The sequence below is a fragment of the Heptranchias perlo genome, chromosome 2, assembly GCF_035084215.1.
Source record: "Heptranchias perlo isolate sHepPer1 chromosome 2, sHepPer1.hap1, whole genome shotgun sequence".
Classification (NCBI taxonomy): Eukaryota; Metazoa; Chordata; class Chondrichthyes; order Hexanchiformes; family Hexanchidae; genus Heptranchias; species Heptranchias perlo.
The window spans coordinates 83468047-83493068 of NC_090326.1; the positions used below are offsets into that span (position 1 = coordinate 83468047).

Consider the following 25022-nt stretch of genomic DNA (forward strand, 5'->3'; position numbering starts at 1 on the left):
GGAGAGAGAGGTAGCGAGGCGGAGAGGTTTAGGCCTAGGCAGCTGAAGGCACGTACGCCAATGGTAGAGCAATTAAAATTGGGTCAAAAGCAAAATACTGCGGATGCTGGAAATCTGAAATAAAAACAGAAAATGCTGGATTAGTTCAGCAAGTCAGGCAGCATCTATGGAAAAAGAAATTAATGTTTCAGGTTGAAGACCTTTCATCAAAACTGGAAGATGTTAAAGAGTTAACATTTTTTAAGCAATTACAGAGCCAGGGCAAGGGGTGGAGGAGAGGAAATAACAAAAGGGAAGGGCTGTGATAGGGTAGAGGGCAAGAGTGATTAAATAATAAAACAGATGGTGCAAGGCAAGGAGGGTGGTAATGGGACAAGTTAAGAAACAAAAGATGGATCTGGAGGAGCTGTAAATGGCAACAGCAGAACCATTATCAGCAGCTGCAGCGCCGCAAAAAAATAAAATAAAATGGGAGCAGTGTTTATGATCTGAAGTTATTAAAATCAATGTTGAGTCCAGAAGGTTGTAAAGAGCCTAATCAAAAGATGAGGTGCTGTTCCTCAAGCTTACATTGAACTTCATTGGAACAGTGGAACAGGCCGAGGACAGAGAGGTCAGAGTGGGAGTGGGACGAGGAATTAAAATGGCAAGTGACCGGCAGGTCACGCTTGCGGACAGAGTGGAGCAAAGCGATCACCCAATCTGCGTTTGGTCTCCCCAGTGTAGAGGAGACCGCATTGCGAGCAGTGAATACAGTATACTAAATTGAAAGAAGTACAAGTAAACCACTGTTTCACCTGGAAGGAGTGTTTGGGGCCCTGGACGGTGGGAAGGGAGGAGGTGAAAGGGCAGTTGTCGCATCTCCTGCGCTCGCGCGGTAAGGTGCCGTGGGGAGGAGAGCGGGTGTTGGGGGTGATGGAAGAATGGACTAGGGTGTGGCAGAGGAAGCGCTCCCTTCGGAATGCTGAAAGGGGAGGGGAGGGGAAGATGTGTTTGGTGGTGGGATCGCACTGGAGGTGGCAGAAATGGCAGAGGATGATAGATTGAATGTGGAAGCTGGTGAGGTGGAAGGTGAGGACAAGGGGGACCCTCGGAGTGAGGGGAAGGGTGAGGGCAGAAGTGCAGGAAATAGGACGGACACGATCGAGGGCCCTGTCAATTACAGTGGAGGGGAATTCTCAGTTGAGGAAAAAGGAAGACATATCAGAAGCACTGGTGTGGAAGGTGGCATCGTCAGACAGATGTGACGGAGATGGAGAAACTGGGAGAATGGAATAGAGACCTCCCAGGAAGCGGGGTGGGAGGAAATGTAATGAAGGTAGCTGTGGGAGTTGGTAGGCTTATAGTGAACCTCAACGGAAGCTCGAGGAATATCATCTCATTTTTCATTTAGACACTTTAAAACCTTCCTAACTCAACATTGATTTCAACAACTTCAGATCATAACCCATTTATTAAGACAGCAGGTGGTGGTAATAGTTCTGCTGTTGCCATTTACAGCTCCTCTAGACTCATCTTTTGTTTCTCTATTTGCCCCATTCCCACCCTCCTTGCCTTGCACCATCATCCCTTTGTCATTTAATCGTTCCTGCCCTCCACCCTATCACAGACCTTCCCTTTTATTCTTTCCTGGCTCTTTACTTGCTTAAAAACTTAAATCTTTAACTTCTTCCAGTTCTGACAAAAGGTCATCGACCTGAACCATAAACTCTGTTCCTTTTTCCACAGATGCTGCCTGACTTGCTGAGTATTTCCAACATTTTCTGTTTTTATTTCAGATTTGCAGCTTCCGCAGTATTTAATGTGGAATCTGACTTTATGCTTTCGGATGATGTTGCTGAGGGCAGCATGTAGATGAGAAATAGGAGGGGGCCAAGGATAGATCTCTGGGGGACTTCAGACGTAACAGGGCGGGAGTGGGAAGTGAAGCCATTGCAGGTAATTCTCTGGCTAGGACAGGATAAGATGTGGAGATGCCGGTGATGGACTGGGATGGACAAATGTAAGGACTTGCACAACACCAGGTTATAGTCCAACAGTTTTATTTTAAATCACAAGCTTTCGGAGCTTACCTCCTTCGTCAGGTGAGCGCAGTCCGACATAGCAGAGGAGAGGCATTGGAGGAGGATGGTGTGGTCAACAATGTCAAAGGCTGCAGACAGGTTGAGAAGGATGTGGAGGGATAGTTTACCACGGTCAAAGTTACATAGGATATAATTTGTGACTTTGATAAGGGCTGTTTCAGTACTGTGGCAGAGTGCGATTTTAACTGTAGGCAAGGGGAGCATCAAACCCACCCGATGTCATCAGTTTGAGGTCCAGGCTATTTTAACTCGCAGGCCTCATTTACATCCAGCCCACCAGCTACCCGAGTTGAGCAGAAAGAGGCAGCTGGCATGAGTAGAATCATAGAAGTTTACAACATGGAAACAGGCCCTTCGGCCCAACATGTCCATGTCGCCCAGTTTATACCACTAAGCTAGTCCCAATTGCCTGCACTTGGCCCATATCCCTCTATACCCATCTTACCCATGTAACTGTCCAAATGCTTTTTAAAAGACAAAATTGTACCCGCCTCTACTACTGCCTCTGGCAGCTCGTTCCAGACACTCACCACCCTTTGAGTGAAAAAAATTGCCCCTCTGGACCCTTTTGTATCTCTCCCCTCTCACCTTAAATCTATGCCCCCTCAGTACTATCAACTAAGCCAAGTTGACACTATGAATAAATAATTATTAATCATGTTAGAAATTAGAAAGATATGGAAAAGTGTTGCATAGAATTTTCTTTCTTTCTAGTTTAGCCTAGGTTTTAAATTCAAAACAATTTTCCCAAGTCAACATTCTGCATTCTGAAATACCATGTTAGGTTTAGGGGGATGCAGGTAAACAAACTTAGTAGCAGTGTTTTGTAATTAAACTGTAAACTAGATAGATTTTAATTCTAGGTTCATAAATATTGTTATAAACAAAACCAGTATATTAGGATTTTATGTACGAAGCAGTAGGATTAAAAATGTTATCACGAGAAGAAGTCACATTGTGTATGTATGTGAGCATGAGTGAGAGATTTATAATATTTCATTTCTCTTAATCCCTCACAAAAAATAATAATTTTCTCATAAAAGAAATGAGAGGTATTCTCTGTGTGCTTTGTGTAATAAACACCTAATTAAATCTTCCCTCAATGTTTCTGATACCTCAAGCAACAGAAATTATCCAATAGTTTTAAATAGTAGTTAAGTATTTTAATTTTAATTTCATTATTTGTAAATGGATTGTTCCAACTAATGCAATTTTATTTTATGTATTACATAGCATATCAACTTAATTTTCATTTTATTGTAAAATAAAATAATTCTATCATTAAATCGTATGGGAAGAAAGTTGCTCCGCCATACAATTTATCAACATGGCACCTGAAGAATAGCAGAAGAGGTAACAATTAGTGGTCCAGAGATTTCTGGATAGAAACCTATGCTTATATTATGCAGGTTGGTTACTTATGTTGTGACATTTTCCACATTCTTTGACTAGGTATCCTTTATGTACCATGTTAATCAGTCAAGCTACAAGGACAATTTGAGATTTTTTATCATACTCTATGTGACTTCCCTTTCTGGCAGCCCCACATATCCTGCCTCCACTTAGTTAGGCCAGAGATAGCTAATATCAAGTTAAATGAAGAGATTAAGAACAAAGGTCCAGTGCTTTTTTTCTTCTGTTGGAAGCAACTTGTTGAAGAAACAAATTAGCAAAGTTTGCAATGTTGGCTAAAGATAATATTATGCCGTTTTAAAGTGCAAAGATGTACTATAATTATACAGGTTAGAATATCATGAAAAATTCCAGCTTGTGAACTGCACCAGCCATGTTCCAGAGGGAATGAGACTTGGGAAATTTTGTTGAGCCTAATTTGATTTAAAGAATGAGAACAAACATGAGTAACCTACATTCTCCATGTTCCATATTCAGTTCTGCCAAAATAGTATCTTTTAGGAGAAAGGATAACTGAGGCCATTCGGTTTCAGGTCTGAGGCAGAGGCAAACATTGCTGCATCATCGTTTTTGCAGACCAAACCAGATGCTGGTTTTTGGTCAATACATTAAGATGCTCGTGTCAACTTGCAAATGCTTTCCAATGCACAATGTCTCAAATTAACCAACATAATGGCTATTGGTTTGTAGAAGGCTTTTAATCTTGCCTGAAGATGTTTTCCTGCAGGATAATTTCAGTATGGATGGAGTTGCCTCACTGATTCTCGACCTTTTGATTTATCTAAACTTATTTCCTTAAGGTGAATAAATATTCATGTGCTGCGATTTCTTTTCCCATCCACATAATGAACCCTTCATTCCATCTCAGGTATGTATGGAGGGGAAAAGGAAGATGAAATTATTTCTTGAGTCATATGAAACTTAGATACTAGTTTGGACAGGATTTCAGGACTTACTGTTCTGACATCTTTCTTGCTGGAACTAAAGATATCGGATTACTAGTTTTTCAATGCCAGGAACTTCACGTTACATGAAACCATAAGAATGTAACAGCATAGAAATAAGAAAAGACCATTCATCCTATCTAAATGTTCCATAATCCAGGATCCGTTTTAAGACTCCAACTGACCTTTTTTCATTTCTGTTGAAGATGCTATGGCACTATTTTGAAGAGGAACAGGGAGTTGTCCTGGCCAACATTGCTCCCTCAACCAAAACCACCAAAAAAATGATTAACTTGTGATTCATCTAAGTGCTATTTGTGGAATTTTGCTATGTGCAAAATGATTGCCATGTTTACTTACATAACAGCAGCGACTGCACTTCAAAAGTAATTCATGTGAAGTACCATGGGATATTTCTCAGAGATATGATAAAGCTCTATATAAATGCAAACTTTTCTTTCAACTAACCCACACCCCTTGATTGTTTATTCTACAACTCAATGGCCTAAAAATTTGGGAGTGTCCATTTTTGGGTGCTCGGTGGGGCACAGAGTAAATACCCTGTGCTAGAATGGAGAGGTCTGAGCAGCCCCGGATATTGGGCCTAGGACATAATTAACATGAAGCTTGTGTGACGGGAGAAGCCTTCCAGCGAAGACTGTAGGAAGATCAAGCCACTGCTAGCGCTGCAGCGGCCCTCAAATAAGTGAAGGTCTGGGAGGGATTGGTGATGGGGGTGGAGGGGCGGGGGGGTGGTGTGATCGTGAGGGGAGGCCTCATGGAGAGGTCACAAGCCTTGGGGAGCAATTGAGCTTCAGGTGAGGATCACAGGCATCGGGCAGGAGGATTGATCCTCAGGGGAGGGGGATTGAGTCTCGGCGGTGGGGGGAGGGGGGATTGGGCCTCGGGGGGGTGACTGATCATCTGTGGGGGGGGGGGTTGGGTTTCGGGGGGGATGGGATTGGGCCTCGGGGGGGGAATTGAGTCTTGGGGGGGAATTGAGTCTCGGGGAGGGGATTGGGCCTCCAGGGGTTGGGTCTCGAGAGGGGGGTTTGAGTCTCAGGGTGGGGGGATCGGGTCTCTGGTGGGGGGGGAATTGAGTCTCAGGGAGGGGATTGGGCCTCAGGGGGTTGGGTCTTGAGGGGGGGGGGATTGAGTCTCCCGGGGGGGGGGGAGGAGTTGAGTCTTGGGGGGAGATTGAGTCTCGGGGGGTGGATTGAGTCTTGGGGGAGATTGAGTCTCGGGCGGAGGGGGTGATCGCGGGTTTTGGGGGGAGGGGGAAGAGGATAGGGCACTGGAGGTCACAAAGAAAGGATACAGGACAGAATACCTGCCAGAGGGCAAGCGTGCCATGGAAGGACAAGTCAGAGACACTAATGTTGACAATCAGTAGTTAGACCATTGGAAAATTTCTTTAAGAATCTTGTTCAAGTCCTTGAGATCCATAATCACTCTGAGCCCTATCGTTATGGGAACTGTAGCAAATAAGTTGCTACTTTTCTGGCTTATTTATAACATTGAATGCAAATGGTATTTTGTTTGGTAATGTGTCTCAATAGTGTTAAAAATGAAGAACCTGAGCAGAGCAGGCTCGAGCGGCGGTATGGCCCACTCCTGCTCCTATTTCTTATGTTCTTATGTTCTCACTAGACAACTTAATTGTATAATGACTGCTACATTTTGAGATTTATGACCAGACCACCATGGCGGGATCTTAGCGTAATTTATGCAAAAAATGCTGCTATTGAGCTAAGTATAGCTCTTAAGGGGTTAAAGTCATAGGACATCAGGGCTGGGAGATGTAGATTAGAATTAAAATGGGGCATCTGAACCAATGTGCTGTAGAAAACAAAAGATGGTTTAACATTCTAGTGATCATTCACACTCATTGTTTCTGTGACAACTCTATTTATTTGAATACAGCAGGGATTCATTGCCAAGTTAGCTTTGGTGAATTCTCTCTTGGATCAAGGTAGGCATTCTGACTGAAAGCTGATATTAGAGTCAGGCTGAGGAAAGGAAAAAAAGACAGAAGACTGCTGGGAAAGCAGGTTATGTCCTGGGCTGAGGGCCAAATTGCAAAGCAATTATTCTGTTTAAACAGAGTAAGATGACTAACTGATGTGAGGAAGTGTAGCATGTTGATCATTTTGGATCAAAGACAAATTGTATTGATTGAAATAAGTGAATCCAGTCATAACTGTTGCTCTGTATGTTCACAGGCTGTGAGTTAAAGCAACTTAATGATCCACGTCAAGCCTTATCTCAGCAAGTGCTCCTTCAGTCCGCTTTTGAAGAGATTGAAGAAATCAAAATGCGAAAGACACAAATATTCACTCCAAATCACAAGTCGACTCTATTGTTTTGTCCCTGGATCTGTACAACTAGATAAAAGGCAGGTGAGTCAACTCCCAAAAAAGTAAGACACTCGGGTCACTTATGGGAACAACTGACAACACTAAACCTGAGAAAGAATCTACAGAAAACCTGAATTTGTAACAATGAATCTGAATTTGGGAATTTGAAATAGATGAAGCAGGTTTTCAAAATGGTCTGCATCACCCATAGGATTTGTCCACTGTCACAAAATTGAGTAGTTTCTCATCCATTAAAACTTGCTGGCTTTGTGGAAAGATTTACTCCAAGATACTTGCAAGTCTAACATCATTGTAGGATTAGTAAAATCCAGTATAACAGTAATAATATAGAAATGAGAGTGGTAATGGTTTTTTTGATACATTTTCTGCTCCATATGTTTATATTCCTCTGTTATAATGACTAGCAGCATTAAAAGATAATTCCAATTAATTTCTGATTGGTTTATGCCATGGCAAGTTGTACAATTTGAAATAAAATTATGTGTCTCAGTTCTTTGCATTTTTGTGAACAGTGTGTTGTGCAAGTTGTTAAAAACAAGTCTGAGATCAATAAACACACACATTGCTAACACAAATACTATGCTTCATAGTTGTAAATACCAAAACAGAATGAGAAACTCGGTTATAAAAATGCTTTGGCACTACTAGTGAATCGCCTGTGGAGTTACTCATGTATAAAAGTAATAAAAATGTTATCTCCTTTGTCCTGTAACTGTCTCGCTGCTCATCTCCAACTCTGTCTCCTTTTCCGTTTGTCTTCCACATTCTCTTTCTTTCACTTTTCTTCTTTCTGTATGTCTGACATGTTTATTCTCATTGTAGCCTCTGTATCTCTGCTTGTCTCTGACTTTTTCTCACCCTCTTGAAGAAAAATAGGCAGGGGGGCAGGAATTCCATTTTAAATAAATCTGTATGATCTTGTTGTGATTCACTTAGAGTCATTATGACAACTGTCTTTTGAGCACATATGGATTCACATTTACAAATGTTACTTTGGCTGATCTAATTCCTGGATATTTTCCCCTACCAGTAACTCTGAGGAATTACTGCCAATTGAGCCTTTGGGGGATGATCATAGTTTTCTTTTAATTTTTATTTGCTTTTCTGCTGAAAAGAAATATCCCAAGACATGGGCTAAAAATTTAGGATTGCTTATGTCGCCAAGTGAGATAGACTATGTGAATTATCGACATCCGCCGGTATCCCCTTTAACCTGAAGGTTTCCTGCCCAGTTTCCAGACGATAACAACATAGTTTTAAAAAAATAATTTGTGCTTGCTATTTCATATCAAAATATTTAAGCTATTTAAAATTACTAGGACCACTAATTGCAACCTTTTCTCCTCACCAGATTTTCTCTCAGCTTGTTGTTGTATCCAGGATTCTACGCATCTGATGATAGAGAAATAATGTATATTTAAATTTTAAATATGGTGGGGAAGACCACATGACTGCCATGGTCCTTGAATCATGTCAAACTCTTAAAGGACACTGCCCCAGTGACTGCTACTTCTCCACCCCCTACACAATGTATCTTGGCATATCATAGATTCAGGGTGAAGTTGTGGAACAAGGACTGACTTAGACTTGTCAGATTTTTTTTTAAACAGCCTGGAGACTACGTGCACCAAATACAGATATAGCAGTGCTAGAACACGAGTTTCAGATACTGAACTAATACATCGTAAAACTATTCTGCATCTTAAGCACACTGAGGTAGAAATATCATTTTTCAGTATTATGTTACCAGTAGCTCAGATCTATCCATAATCACCACCTCTAACAGAGAATGGTCTTAGGTCAGACTTGAAACATGACAACCATCATAGAACAAACTCCTTTTCAGAGATGTGCAAGATAAAGATTGTTTGCACATCAGCCTCTGTCCATACCTCACTCTAGAATGAGGAATCGCCTCCTTCTGGAGGGTGTTTGGTTATCTTTATGGTAAACATGACTAAAAAGGTGAATTTGGACTGATGCAAGAAAACCAATATATCCCTCTTTTAAATGCTTAATCAGTTTTACCTTATGGAATGAGAAGAAAGAAAACACATCATATAACTTTGCATGTTAAATATACCTGATCGCCAATATTTTTGATGTTTCTCCTAGCCCAAATTTTATTAGTACTTCAAGTCTTTGGAGCCTGAAGTCACTTTTTTTTTCTTAAAATATACTTTATTCATAAAATTTGCAGCAAAACATACAATACAGTTGTCATATCACATTCCAAACGTACACAATACAGATTATACAATTTGCAGGTTACATCAAGGACAGTTCAATGAACACATACATAATTACAGTTCATGACACTCTGGGGTGTCTCATTGCATTATACTCAATACAGATTATTGATTACAGATTCATTACAGGTACATTACATCAATTTGAATTTTACATTCTGCCTGTGGGGGGTTTCCCTGATTGCAGCCCCTTGGTATACAATGGTGGGAAGGCTCTAAATGGTTGCCTTTCCCCACAGAGCCTTTGCGGTGGCCGCACCTAGCTTCAGTGTGTCCCTGAGCACATAGTCCTGGACCTTGGAATGTGCCAGTCTGCAACACTCGGTCGTGGATAGCTCCATGCACTGGAAGACCAGCATGTTTTGGGAGGACCAAAGGGTGCCTTTCACCGAGTTGATGGTCTTCCAGCAGCAGTTGATGTCCGTCTCGGTGCGTGTCCCCGGGAACAGCTCGTAGAGCACAGAGTCCTGTGTTATGGAACTGCACTGGACGAACCTGGACAGATACCACTGCATCTCTCTCTCCAGTCCTTTCTTGCAAAGGCACATTCCAGAAGGAGATGGGTGACGGTTTCGTCTGCACCGCAGCCTCCTCGGGGATAGCGTGCAGTGGTGCTGAGAGTCCGGGAGCGCATGAAGGATCTGACAGGAAGGGCCCTTCTCACCACCAGCCAAGCGATGTCTTGGTGCTTGTTTGAAAGTTCTGGCAAATGACATTGACAGTCTGCTAGGGGAACCAACCGACAGGATCCAGCGACTCCTTTTCCCCAGAGTCTCGAGAACGTTACGTGCGGTCCACTTACTGATTGCCTTGTGGTCAAAAGTGTTTTTTTGCATAAACATTTCGACGAAGGACAGATGGGGCGGAACGGTCCAACTGGACGGAGTGTTCCGTGGCAGCGTGGCCAGGCCCATCCTCTGTAACACCGGGGATAGGTAGAACCTCAGCACAGTGACATTTTGTGGTTTTGGTACAAAGGGTCCACGCAAAGCTTGATGCAGCCGCACACGAAAGTGGACATCAGGATGAGGGCCACGTTGGGCACTCCTTTCCCCCCTTTCTCCAGAGATTTGTACGTCGTGTCCCTGCGGACATGGTCCATTTTTGATCTCCAGATAAAGTGGAAGATGGCTCGGGTGACTGTCATGGCATAGGAGCGAGGTATGGGCCAGACCTTTGCCAAGTACAGCAACACCGAGAGCACCTCGCACCTGATGACCAGGTTTTTGCCCACGATCGAGAGGGATCGTCGATCCCACAGTCCCAGTTTCTGCTTCACCTTGGAAATACGCTCCTTCCAGTTTTTGGTGCATGCCCTGGCCCCCCCGAACCAGATCCCCAGCACCTTCAGGTAATCCGACCTAACGGTGAAGGGGACAAAGGATCGGTCGGTCCAGTTCCCAAAGAACATGGCCTCGCTCTTGGTACGATTTACCCTGGCCCGAGGCCAGTTCGAACTGGTCGCAGATGCTCATCAATCTGCGGACCCACAGCTGATCCGAGCAAAAGACGGCAACGTCGTCCACGTACAGGGAGGCCTTGACCTGAGTGCCTCTGCTGCCTGGGATCATCACCCCTCTTATGCCCGCATCCCTCCTGAAGGACTCGGCAAAGTGTTCGATGCAGCACACGAGCAAGACGGAGGAGAGAGGACAGCCCTGCCTGACTCCAGATTTGATCGGAAAGCTTTCTGATCTCTTTTAGGCCTTCCTAAGAAGGGGCTGCTTATGACCATCCATCACAGGTAAGGCCTTTCTGTTGTGGAGACCAATAAAATGCATTAGAAAAAAGCACATGGGATGGATACACAGGAGAAGTCTTGTGGTTTAAGGATACCAGGGATGATTTGTGTACACTCATCTGTGAAGAATTGATGGAAATCTCGTTTGAATGGTAATGTACTAATAGTTCTCAAATTTTGTGGATCAGCCTATTTGCATAATTATTCACAGCTGGTACCAACTTGGATGAGTGCACATATACTAGTGGTAGAAGCAGAAAATTTGAATGTGCGTGAAATTTAAACAGATGTGGATAATTAAAGAGAAATGGGAATAGGGGGATAAAAATTCTTACAAACTTTGAAAGACCCAAAAAGCAGCTCAACCCAAGGCTGAAGTGGTAAGAGGCCCAAGAAGTGACGGGCAAAAATGAAGGGAAACACAAGGTGCAACAATAAGTCTACAGACATATGTTGGTGCAGCCCAGCACCTCACCCCATTTGATGGCTGCTGAAGTGGAGGTGGTGTGGCACAAGATGGATGCCCTTTGTGGCACTTCACGTCACTATCCTCTAAATCCTCCTGTTAAGACTCCAGCCCTGAAAATCTACAGCAGATTCAACATACTGCTGCCTTAGCTTTGCTTGCCCCTTACAAGGGAGACAGGGCCAGGGACTCAGGAGTTCCTGTGCCATGGGTTGTCAGAGGGACCCAGTCGTCGGTAAGTGGAGGTGCGTCTGCAAATGTGATTTGGACCCCCGAAGACTGCCAGAAAGTTTTTTCTCCCATAATTTTTGAAGCAGACCCCTTACAATGTAACTAGTTTTGGGAGGGTGGGCGACCTCCATCAGACCTTCCAGCCTGGCTGCTACAGTGGTGCCCCATATGTGCCTCTATTGTTGTGGGCACCCACCAATGGTAGGCAAATGAAGGCACCTCCCTCTGACCACATAAACTTTGGCAGGGTCAGTGGCAGAGGTCAGGTGAGTACATCTTGGCACTTATGCAGAGATGTGCTTCTGCAGATTTTTGGGGTATTCAGGTCTTTAGCCCTTGTGTCTTCTGTTATGATTCCACTTTCCCCACCAGGTCTTTTGCAATGTCATCCCTTATTTTCAGCCAATGTTTCCTCTTGCTAGTGATTGACATGGCCATTGACTATGTCTTCCCCATTTCCCCATGCCTCTGATCTTATGATGGTGACAGGGTCCCCCTTGCCCTCACCTTCCAGCCACCAGTATCCATATTCTGCCAGATCATCTGCCATTTCTACCACCTACAATATGATCTCAACAACAATCACATTTTCTCTTCCCTTCTTTCCAGTAGTATCCTTCCCTCCAAAATACCATTGTTCATTCCTTCACCATGCCAATGTCCAGCTGGTCTTCCTCTTTCCTGTGAAACCAGAGCAGATGGAACACCTGTTCATTCACCTTGTCCCACAACATGGTTCAGGACCACAAACTTCCTCATGAGACAATTTACATATAATTCCTCCAATCTAGTATACTGTATTTTCTGTTCGTGGTGCAGTAGGCCCTTCATTAGTGCACAGTTCTGATAAGGAGTCTACCTGGGGCTGCTGGTCTGAATTTTCTTTCTTTTTGGCTATTAGCTGACCAATTGTAATCCCAGCACTTTCCATTTCCATTTCAATTTCAGACCTCTTGCATCTATTTCTTTCCTATTTCCCCCCATTTGATTATCTTTTTCCTTTGGGGGCCTTTCAGATGCTTTTTCACATTCTTTAGTTAATGTCCTTTCAGGGCCCATCTCAGTTGATCTTTGCTATCATTTATCAATTTTCTGCTGTTCGAATAATTAGTTCAAAGGCCATTCAATCATTTACTTACTTTCTGTGATTGAAGCTGGTCAAGAAGGTACGAGCCCATGGAATCCAGGGTGCCTTGGCACTTTGGATACAAAACTGGCTTAGTGGCAGAAGGCAGAGGGTGATGGTCGAAGGTTGTTTTTGTGACTGGAAGCCTGTGGCCAGTGGGGTACCACAGGGATCGGTGCTGGGTCCCTTGCTGTTTGTGGTCTACATTAATGACTTGGATATGAATGTGAAAGGTATGATCAGTAAGTTCGCTGATGATACAAAGATTGGTAGGGTGGTAAATAGCGAGGAGGATAGCCTCAGTCTGCAGGACGATATAGATGGGTTGGTCAGATGGGCGGAACAGTGGCAAATGGAATTTAACCCGGAAAAGTGCGAGGTGATGCACTTTGGAGGGACTAACAAGGCAAGGGAATACACAATGAATGGGAGGACCCTAGGCAAGACAGAGGGTCAGAGGGATCTTGGTGTGCAAGTTCACAGATCCCTGAAGGCGGCGGAACAGGTAGATAAGGTGGTAAAGAAGGCATATGGGATACTTGCCTTTATTAGCCGAGGCATAGAATATAAGAGCAAGGAGGTTATGATGGAGCTGTATAAAACACTGGTTAGGCCACAGCTGGAGTACTGTGTGCAGTTCTGGTCGCCACACTACAGGAAGGATGTGATCGCTTTGGAGAGGGTGCAGAGGAGATTCACCAGGATGTTACCAGGGCTGGAGCGCTTCAGCTATGAAGAGAGACTGGGAAGATTGGGTTTGTTTTCCTTGGAGCAGAGGAGGCTGAGGGGGGACATGATTGAGGTGTACAAAATTATGAGGGGCACAGATAGGATGGATACTAAGGAGCTTTTTCCCTTCGTTGAGGGTACTATAACAAGGGGACATAGATTCAAGGTAAAAGGCGGGAGGTTTAGAGGGGATTTGAGAAAGAACTTTTTCACCCAGAGGGTGGTTGGAGTCTGGAACTCACTGTCTGAAAGGGTTGTGGAGGCAGGAACCCTCACAACATTCAAGAAGCATTTGGATGAGCACTTGAAATGCCATAGCATACAAGGCTACGGACCAAATGCTGGAATATGGGATTAGAGTAGACAGGGCTGATGGCCGGCGCGGACACGATGGGCCGAAGGGCCTCTATCCGTGCTGTATAACTGCATAACTCTATGACTCTATGAAGCACCTTTTTCCCCCACATCCCTATTTAAAAAAAATTGTTCAACCCCATTAAGGGTCTTGCTTATCTTTCCAGTTGTGATGAAGTATCTACACCCAGAACGTCCATTACTTTTCCTCACAGATGCTGTGCATTTTCTATTTTGATAAAACAATACTCAACACAATTCACATTCAGTGAATTTTTATTATAATATTGAAGTTTTAGAAACTTCACTGAAGGTCAGTGAGGTTGCTACAAACCATATTTTAAGAGAAACATGTACAGTGTGTGTGGACATAGCAATATGTGAGCAAAACAATTGGAAACAAGTCAAAAAATGTACACGAAACATTTACAGTAATACTGTTTAAACACCACTTTAACATAAAAGAGGGCAAAGAGAGCAGAATTCGAACTGCAGTGTACTTCCAAACCTTTATGGTGCTAGTGCAGTCACCAGTGCTCCTTGAATATACCATCTCATTGTATATTACTAAGGCTCAGCTTCTGTAGAAAGTATAGGCCAAAACACTAATAAGCAGTTATGTGTCTAGTACAACATAAGTAAATGCTAATAAGACAGTACACTGGTAGTACTGAATGTTTGGCACTTAGTAACACGGTAGTTTGTATTTGGCTTAATAGTCTATGATACAGCTGTAGTTCACAAACAGTACTCTAATACAATAATGATGCTGTCCCTTTAAACCTTTAACAGTGTTTGTAGACCTAGCTACTGTTCATCACATTCACATAGCTTTAAAAAAAAACAGAAGTTATTCAGGATTTACAATGAAAACAAATTCTGCACTTTAACTGCATTTAATGCTCCTGGAGGCGAGTTTTCAGATTTGCAAAGTGAGACAGAATGTACTTAAATTTCTTCTTTCTAATCAAGGTTATGACTCACGGTTGGTAATGTTGAAGGACATTTTGTTCACTTTATATGTGGTCTGACTAGTCTTACATCAGACAATGCAAGTCACACTTAGAGAATGGTGACCTTCACCTCTCCTTTAGGGATAAGCCAGGCCAATTTCTCCAAAGATAATTGTTGATAGAGCCCAGATCTTCCAAATGGAGAATGTCTTAAGCATCTGCAAACCTTTCTTTTTAATTCCAAGGAAGTAACTGCAGAAATGGTCTTAGCTAGGATTAAGGCACTAGGAAGGCTGATCATGCTGCTGAACCCGATACAATTTAACCCAGAATTCTGAAAGAAATGGGAAATACATTAGATGAAGGACTAGCTCATACATTCAGTATCCCTTTGCAGTCTGGGATAATTCCAATGGACTGGAAAGAGGGTCACATGGTCACAATAAGGGGAAGAAATCGGACCATGGGAATTATAGGCCTATCACTTCGACATTGTTATAGGGAAGGTACTGGAAGGTATTATAAGGGATGTGATTTATGGTGATCTGGAGAGTTTGCAGCATGCCTTTAGGAAACAAAGGTCCTGCCTCATTAACCTGATTGAGTTCTTTGAGGAAGGGACTAAATTAGGGGATGAAGGCAATGGATGATAACAATAAACGTTAGAGACCTCAATTTCCAGAAAGCCTTCAATAATGTGCTATACATATGACTACTGGAAAAGGTCATTGTCTGGGCCCGTGTGTGTCCTTTAAAGTGTTCCATGCATGGCTAGCAGAGACATCAGGGGCGTGTCTTGGGGCATTCCCAGGCTATTCCAGCAATTATACTCTTAGGTCTCAGACTGGGCTTTAGGAAGGGACCAAGGCTGCCCAAAAGAATGGCAATCGATTCCAGATGATACCTATTTGGTCCCTTAGGAGCACTGAAAAAAAATCTATGTGCCCATTTCTTTGGCATTTCCTGGGCCTTGATGTCCCCATTCGAATGACAGGGTGCCTCATCAGGGCAGGCAGCTCTATTGTGCCTCCACAGGTGCAGGCTGCCTCTCCCAAATGACATTGTCTTCATGATTTGGAGCAGAGTCAATGTCTACTGCAGCAGGCAGCTGAGAGACCAGGCAGAGGAGTAGGGACCCTGGAATTTTAGGACCATTATCTTTCCCGATAGCCACTTATTTGGCACTTTATTGAGGACTTTCTGGAAACTTAGGTATGTAACATCTCCTGAAATAGTGTAATTTTTTTTCCGAAAATGTAATTTTTACACCAAAGAATTATGTTCAGATATTATGCTGGACAATTAGTCATTACAATCTTGAAAGCAGAGGGATGGCATTAATGGGTGTAGATCTGTATGGGATCAGGTCATAAGTGGAATCACTGCAGGGTTCTGTGTTAGGACCATTGCTGTTCATCAATTTCATTAATGATTTGGAACTATTCACAAGTTTTCAGATGATACAAAATGTGCAAAGGCGTTGAGAATTTAGAGCAAATCTGAGTTAGATAATTTAGTGTGTGGCAGATGTCTTTCAATGTGATAAGTGCCGTGTTATGCATTTTGGTTTGGAAACTACAGGCATTTTTATATCACACACGGGTACTCAGTAAGGTTACAGAGCAAGAGAGGGACTTGGATGCATGGCTGATAAATCATTAAAGATTGACAAGCAATGTGATGGGGCCATACAATAGGTTGTATTACTATAATGCAATACAATATAATACTAAGGAAATTAGTTAGGCTAGTTATTAGGAAGTAATTATTCTCAGAGTCATCACCTTCTGGAACAATTTACTGAAGCAAATGATGAGTACGTATTCCTTGCAGTTCTTCTTAAGGGAGCTGGACAAGTTCCCTTCAATTGGTTCAAAGCATTTTTTTCCGAATCTGACTTAGTTATTTGTGCAATGTGATGTGTTTTTTTGCTTAAGGGATTACAAATGCTTCCAGCCTGAGGTGCACACACACTGGGTCTCCTGTTAAGTAACAAGCAAACTAAATTCATGTAACATCCAGCTCAAATTCTCAATTTAAAAACAGGTAGCAACAGCTGAACTGGATGAATATTTAAAAAAACCCACACCATTAGCCTGGCATATTACTGTCTTTTGGTTTTTGCATATGTAACCAGCAAAGTTTAAAAATGTAATAAATGCATTTTAAAATAAAATTATCTTCACAAGGACAATTTTGTTCAGAATATATGTTACATAATGCACACTAAAATGTGTAAATTTGAACAGGTACAAAATCAGTAACAATTATTGAAAATAAAAGGTACGTTTTGCATCAGTATTGATGTTTTTAATAAGTCTACAAAACCTGTCTGATAAGTAATTGTATTGAAAAGTATTTTTTTCTTTGATAAACTATATAAGGTAGCTTTTAATAATTAAAGCAAACTTTTATTGTAGTTTTTTTAAAAACTGCTCACTGAATCAATAAGAGCTTTTACTTTGAGTGTGCAATATACCAGGGGTAGGTACACTAACTGAGGCTGGATGCATATAGCACAGATTTGCCATGTTTAAGAAAGTATTGGAAAAAAATGTAAATTTTCATATTGGGAAATCCCCACAAAATAATCCTCAATACTGTCTTCTTGCTGCATGCTGCAAATGTGCATGAGCTGACAACTTGTCAACATCTATGAAACAGCCAGTTTACAGAGTATAGGACATTACTTTATTTAAAAAAACACTTGACTATATCATGGTTCATGGGATCAGGCACAGGTTTTCAGAAAATTAAAATGAAAATCATTATTGAAAAAGAGACATCTCTGCATAATACAATGTTGGAAAATCATTTCTATTTGGAAATTCTTTCACAGGATATTTTGTGGACATATTGGTGGCAAGGGTTTACTTGATAATTGTTAAGGCATGCCCTCTGGGAAAAAAAGGGTACCCATTATTGAAATCTGCACAGCAGTGCAACTTATTTAAGCAGGAGGAAAAAAAATGCTGCTCAGATGCTTCTAAAGATACACACTATATTCAGTGGTTGCTCCCTAATATTAAACGTTTCCTGAAGGCACAAACAATTTGTCATACACATGTAACCCTTTTTGTGGTAAAATATTTTATTCTTAACTAAAATGCATATTCAATATAAATGTTATATGCTTTTGCTGCAAAGGGAGGATATAACAGATGCCTGCTTTAGTGAGTAAAAGACCTTCACAACTAATAATTCTAATTAACCTATATCATTAATAAAAGTCATTCTGGCAACTGGAATTAACTACATATTCCAATGTTCCCCATTCAGTATTCTACTTATCCAGTATCTGTGGGATACCTTTTTTTATTGAAAATAATTGTTTATTTAATCTTAAGGAAAGTTACTACAGTACACTGGGTGCTTCAACAGTCCCGTTATACCATGTTAGCTGGTGGGCCACCATTTTGAAAAAGTCCATAAATGGTGTTAAATGTTAAACCCAAAGTCATCTGAGCCTGAACAACTACTACTACCAAGTCAGGGAGCTAGAACAAATATTTAGGTTTGTATCAATTTGAGACAAAAATGTTTAAATATAACCAAATGTCTTTTTATATTTACTGCCAGCTGTTCTACAAAGAAAAATTCTCTTATGGTTTCAGTTCTGTACTGCAGACTGTAATTGTATTACTACTGCTTTAAAGTGCCATAAGATTTATAGTTGTGGGGAGGAAAGTGAAAAGGAAAAATGATGGTCAAGAGCTTATCACACACACTATCTTGGAAGGAGAACTTCCAATTTGGCAAAATTATATCTGGCAAAAATATGAACATAACCTTTCTACTTTTGATATATTGATTGTAATTAATAGGATAACTTGCATTTACAGATATTGTAAAATTTGGTTCGTTTTAAATTAATACTCTGTGCCGAGTCCTATGACCCCAAGTCTAATAGAACATTTCTAAAGAGCTCATTCTCTGTGAAGGAAGAACTTCATATTTCACACAAAAAAAAATCTAACAAAACACATATGCACTCTTAGTGCAAGAAAACAGACTCAAACCCCACCCACAAAAGAGCATTATGGTATTTGAAGACTATAAGGCTCATAATAAAATCCAGCACAGTGCAATCAGTCTCCTGCTCCTTATGATTCTTCAGTTTAGAAGCTCTGTGTCCCTTCACATTGTACATACAAACAGCTGTCCCTTCAGCAAGCAACACAAAAACACTCCCACACTTGTCACAGGACAGCAATCTCTATGCTTGTTTACATAAAGCCACTGGATGATTGATCTGAGTACGGTCCAGGCTCTCCTGAATGGTTGTGCAGAGCCTGAGAGGCTAAATGTGTGTAATTCACGTTATTGAACATACTTGGATGGACTTCATTACTGTTTCCATCATTACATCCAGTTTGGATCTGTTGAGGCAAAGAAAAACATGTTTTCAGTAAAAAGACCCATTGCCAACACCAAATGATATTTACTGGACATTGATGAACCAGCCTAGGTTCAGTATTGCAAATTTATTTAAAATCTTTAAATCATATTAAAAACTGAAAGTAATGATGCATTAAAACCTTTTTTGAAAACTAAATTGAAAAAATATATTCAGTATAAAACACAGAACAAACAAGAGCTGACAGTGAGGTTTAGGCCAATTTAATCTCAGGTTCTGGAGACATTCATAAACTACTCCAACTTTGCTTTGGTAGTTTACCACTACATTTTCAAAAGTGCTAATGTATCACTACACAAAATATGCACTGATCAAATTTTAAATTACATTAGTTTTCTAGTATGAATTTAACACTACTATAATGGGTTATTTCCTACTGTTTATCAACAATTTCTAAACTATAAAACATTCAATTGGCATTCTGGGATGTTTAGGAAATCAAATTCTGCAACCCTGTCCATTCTTCTGTGAACACCATAAATGAGTGGCCATTATTTTATATACATTCTTTTACCCAAGTACTTAATTTTTATATCTTACCATTTTTAAAGCTCAGGATACACAGAAAATGGTATGAAAATGTACCAGTTGTAGATAGGTAACTGGTATTCAGTAGTATTAGGGAGAAAGGCTAGGGTTTAGCTGCAGAGGGGCAGCCTGGGTTTTGCAACACTGGGGTCGAAGCCCTGCAGTTTGGCAACACTGTGAAGTTGTGGTTTGGCAGAACTGGGGAAGGAATTTAGGGTTTGGCTCACTGGTGGATTCCTGGGTTCTGTCAGCAGTGAAAGTAAGGTAGGGCACAGGCCTGACAGAATGGGGAGAAGGTAGAGAGTGTCCCAGCTCTTGCAGCTCTGATTTGTACATTTCTAAAAGAGCTCTGCAAACAATTAATTCAGTATTTTGTGATTGGTTCTTGGATGTGTCACTAATCTCACATCTGTCACTAATTAACAAAACACACTTACTTCAGAAGCTTTAAAAATTCAATTCATAGAATCATAGAAAGGCTACAGCAGGGAAGGAGGCATTCGGCCCATCGAGTCCACGCCGGCTCTATGCATGAGCAATCCAGCTAGTCCCATTCCCCCGCCCTATTCCTGTAGCCCTGCACATTTTTTCGTTTCAAGTACTTATCCAGATCCCTTTTGAAGGCCATGATTGAATCTGCCTCTACCACTCCCTCGGGCAGTGCATTCCAGATCCAAACCACTCGCTGTGTAAAAAAGATTTTCCTCATGTTACCTTTGGTTCTTTTGCCAATCACCTTAAATCTATGCCCTTTGGTTCTTGACCCTTCTGCCAATGGGAACAGATTCTCTCTATCCACTCTGTCTAGACACTTCATGAATTTGAATACCTCTGTCAAATCTCCTCACAACCTTCCCTGTTCCAAGGAGAACAATCCCAGCTTCTCCAGTCTATTCACGTAACTAAAGTCCCTCATCCCTGGAATCATTCTAGTAAATCTCCTCTGCACCCTCTCTAAGTCCTTCACATCCTTCCTAAAGTGCGGTGCCCAGAACTGGACACAATACTCCAGTTGTGGTCAAACCAGTGTTTTATAAAAGGTTCATCATGACCTCCTTGCTTTTGTACTCTATGCCTCTATTTATAAAGCCCAGGATCCCGTATGTTTTTTTTTTAAAATCGCTTTCTCAACCTGCCCTGCCACCTTCAACGATTTGTGCACATACACCCCCAGATCCCTCTGTTCCTCTACCCCTTTTAGAATTGTGCCCTCTAGTTCATATTGCCTCTCCTCGTTTTTCCTACCGAAATGCATCATCTCGCATTTTTCCATGTTAAACTTCATCTGCCACATGTCCGCCTATGCCACCAGGGTCTCTACATCCTCTTGAAGTCTATCACTATCCTCCTCACTGTTCACCACCCTTCCAAGTTTTGTGTCATCTGCAAATTTTGAAATTGTGCCCTGTACTCCTAAGTCCAAGTCATTAATATATATCAATCAAGCAGTGATCCCAGCACCAACCCCTGGGGAACACCACTGCACACCTCCTTCCAGTCCGAAAAACAACCGTTTACCACTACTCTCTGATTCCTATCATTTAGCCAATTCTGTATCCATGTTGCTATTGCCCCCTTTATTCCACGGGCCACAATCTTAATAGCAAGCCTACCATGTGGCACTTTATCAAATGCTTTTTGAAAATCCATATACACATCATCAACTACATTGCCCTCATCTACCTTATCAAAAAACTCTATTGAGTTGGTTAGACACAATTTGCCTTTAACAAATACGTGCTGGCTTCCCCTAATCAATCCACGCTCGTCCAAGTAACTGTTAATTCTGTCCCGGATTATCGCTTCCAGAAGTTTCCCAACTACCGAAGTTAAACTGACTGGTCTCTAGTTGCTGGGTTTATCTTTACACCCTTTTCTGAACAAGGGTGTAATATTTGCAATTCTCTAATCCTCTTGCACCACCACATCTAAGGATGTTTGGAAGATTATGGCCAATACCTCCGCAATTTCCCCCCTTACTTCCCTCAGCATCCGAGGGTGCATCCCATCCAGACCAGGTGACTTATCTATTTTAAGTACAGCTAGCTAGTCATAAGTAATTAGGATGAGGAAAGACATTGTCTCCTTCACTTGGTGCACCTTTCCTGTTAATGAGTTTTTCTCTTTCTTTGTCTCTGATTGACAAGCTTTTTGAAATTAAAAAAAGTAATAGGTCTTATTTGGGTGTCAACCTGGACTCAGCGATAGCACTCTCACCTGAGTCAGAGGTCGTGGGTTCATGCTCCACTCAAGACTTAAGCACATAATCTCGGCTGACATTCTGAGGGAGTGCTGTACTGTCAGAGATTGTGTCTTTTGGATGAGACGTTAAACCATCTGTCCACTCAAGTGGATGTGAAAGTATTCGAGGAAGAGCAAGGGGTGTTCTGCTGACTTATAAATGCAGGTTCTTTCTTTTTTCTTTTCTTTAAATTTTTAGTTGATAGTAAAAGTGCAACAAACAGAAAGTGCACAGTAGGTGCAATACTTTTAATATACATACACTCTCCAAGAATTTTCTACATTATAACAGTGACTACACTTCAAAAGTACTTCATTGCCTGTAAAGTGCTTTGGGACATCCTGAGGTCATGAAAGGAGCTAAAAAAAGTAAGACTTACATTTATAATGGTTATGAAATATAAAAATGCTAATAGTTCTCAATAATATAAAATACTGATTATTAAACCTTTGTTACAAGGTAATTTTAACACTAAAATTAAGATGCTTAATATTTAAGGCTTTAATACAGTAATGTAGTGGTTATGTTACTTGACTGGTAATCCAGACACCTGGATTAACAAATCAGAGAATGCGAGTTCAAATCCCACCATGGCAGTTTGAGAATTTGAATTCAATTTAAAAAAAATCTGAAAATATAAAGGCTGGTACTGATAAAAAAATGACCACGATGTTATCGGATTGTCAGAAAAACTTAATTAGTTCACCAATGTCCTTTAGGGAAGGAAACCTACTGTCCTTGCCTGGTCTGGCCTATGTGTGACTTGAATCTCGTGCCAATGGACTTGACTATGAAGTGCCCTCTGAAGTGGCCTTGCAAGCAACTCAGTTCCACCACCTTCTCAGAGCAACTAGGGTTAGGCAATAAATGTTAGCCTTGCCAGCGACGAGCACATTCTGAGAATGAATTAAAAGAAAAGAATATTTACCTTGGCTAAAAATGGCTGTTGACCTGAGTTTGTAGGATTGAACTGCACAGTATCCATACAGGACAAGTCGTTTTCTGTTGGACATGGGATCATTGACATGGCACCTGTGTAACATGCCTGTGGTGTAATTAAATCCATTGATGGGTTTACTGCATTGCAATCCTGAATTTCTGAACGTTGCTGTACACAGTCCAGGAAATCTTCCAAGCCACTAACTGTGGTATAGTTCTGTGTATGAAAGCCACCTACTGGCATATCTGTTTGGATGAAGTTAGAAGGCTGGGTTGGGACAGCAGCTGCCTGCTGGTTCAACAGAAAGTCTTTCTGACAAGTTGAAGGGGTAGCAATAAGTTCAGATTTGTACTGGAACCCTGGTGCTGTGCTGTCTAAGCCAGAGAGACCAAACTGCTTCTCCTGACAGTTGGCAAGTCTTTCATTGCCAGAGTTCCACTTTGTGAACAGTTCATTGACTTTCATATGTTTCATTTTCTGGCAAAGCTGCTTTTGCTGTTTCTGATAATATTGCATTGGAGATTGTTGCTGCTGTTGCTCATAATGTTGCGTCGGAGGTTGTTGTTGCTGCTGAAAGTGTTGTGTTGGAAGTTGTTGCTGCTGAAAGTGTTGTGTTGGAGGTTGTTGTTGCTGCTGAAAGTGTTGTGTTGGAAGTTGTTGCTGCTGCTGAAAGTGTTGTGTTGGAGGTTGTTGTTGCTGCTGAAAGTGTTGTGTTGGAGGTTGTTGTTGCTGCTGAAAGTGTTGTGTTGGAGGTTGTTGTTGCTGCTGAAAGTGTTGTGTTGGAGGTTGTTGCTGCTGCTGAAAGTGTTGTGTTGGAGGTTGTTGCTGCTGCTGAAAGTGTTGTGTTGGAAGTTGTTGCTGCTGCTGCTGAAAGTGTTGTGTTGGAAGTTGTTGCTGCTGCTGAAAGTGTTGTGTTGGAGGTTGTTGCTGCTGCTGAAAGTGTCGTGTCAGAGGTTGATGCTGCTGCTGCTGCTGAAAGTGTTGTGTTGGAGGTTGTTGCTGCTGCTGCTGAAAGTGTTGTGTCGGAGGTTGTTGCTGCTGCTGAAATTGTTGTGTCGGAGGTTGTTGCTGCTGCTGAAAGTGTTGTGTTGGAGGTTGATGATGCTGCTGCTGAAAGTGTTGTGTCGGAGGTTGCTGCTGCATCATGCAACTTGAGCTAGAAGTAAGTGGTTTCTGCTGCATGCAGCTTGAATACATGCAATCTGACCTCTTTTTCAGTGATTCCTGGATATACATTAGAATTTCCTCATTCAGGGCAATATTATTTATATCTCCAGTCTCATCCCAATGAACTCTCAGGAATGTCTCATCCTGGCATATGAGATCAAAGTCTTCCAGCCCTATATCGAGGTTTTTCATAGTGTTATAAAGCTCACTGCCAATGTTATTTGCCAAAAAGTCTGTATTTTCTTCAGAAGCAGGGAAAGGCTTTTGTTCCTGAATGCAGTTGGTATGTTCCATCTTCTCAATACTGTTATCTTCATTGAATAGAACCTCTTCCCAATCACTAGGAAATACATCACTTAATTCTACATCTTTGTTCTCATTAAAAAAGGCCTTTTCAAAGCTGAGCTTCTGATGTTGTGAAGGGGCACATACGTACACTGATCTATCCTGGCTTAACATGGCACCAAGAAGGGAGTTTGGATCTATTGATTCCTGCCCACTTGATGATACTTTGACCGCTTCTGATTTTCCAACATTTCCTTTGATTTTATTATTTGTAGGATCCAATAATCCAAGCATTGAACAATTTCCTTCATATAGCAGCGCCTCCCCAGTTGCAAAATTAAAAGGCAACTGTAAGGCTCGTTTTTGTAAATTCTCTTCCCCTTCTTCTTCTCTGAATAGGAACAAAAATTCACTTTTGTTACAAACATCTATGGTGTATCCAAGAACTCAAACATATCTCAGTTTTAATAATGAAGCTCTCAAGAAAGTATTAAGTTAGAAAAGAGTCAATTTAAATGTCAAAAATATTAGATTACCTACTGGGTTTCAGGGTTCCTCAGTTTTAAAATGAAGTTTAAATTCCATATGCAAATTAAAACTATCATCCAAATGGAACAGAAGAGGGAAGAGAGGAAATCACTTAAAAGATAATTACAGGAGAGTTTGCTATGGCATCTTCACTTTCGGTAACTTGATTAAATTTATATTTTACCCAATAGGCCTGATAAAAGGCTATCCTCATCTGTAGCATGCCTTGAGGCTTATTATTTTCATT

At 41.4% G+C, this 25022-nt stretch overlaps 1 protein-coding gene across 5 annotated transcripts in view; it reads right to left on the minus strand.

Moving 5' to 3' along the window:
• Positions 1 to 13973: 13973 nt before the first annotated feature.
• Positions 13974 to 25022, minus strand: part of LOC137340975 (aryl hydrocarbon receptor-like) — a 199322-nt gene continuing 188273 nt past the window's right edge. For 2 of the 5 annotated variants that reach the window (XM_068003776.1, XM_068003787.1), the window contains exons 10-11: positions 22784 to 24638; positions 13974 to 19047 (exon numbers count right to left, since the gene is read on the minus strand). In XM_068003776.1, coding sequence (XP_067859877.1) covers positions 18895 to 19047; positions 22784 to 24638 — 2008 coding nt within the window. In that variant the 3' untranslated portion in view covers positions 13974 to 18894. The remainder of the gene's footprint in view (positions 19048 to 22783; positions 24639 to 25022) is intronic. The other 3 variants (XR_010966933.1, XM_068003805.1, XM_068003796.1) reach the window with 3 other exon arrangements.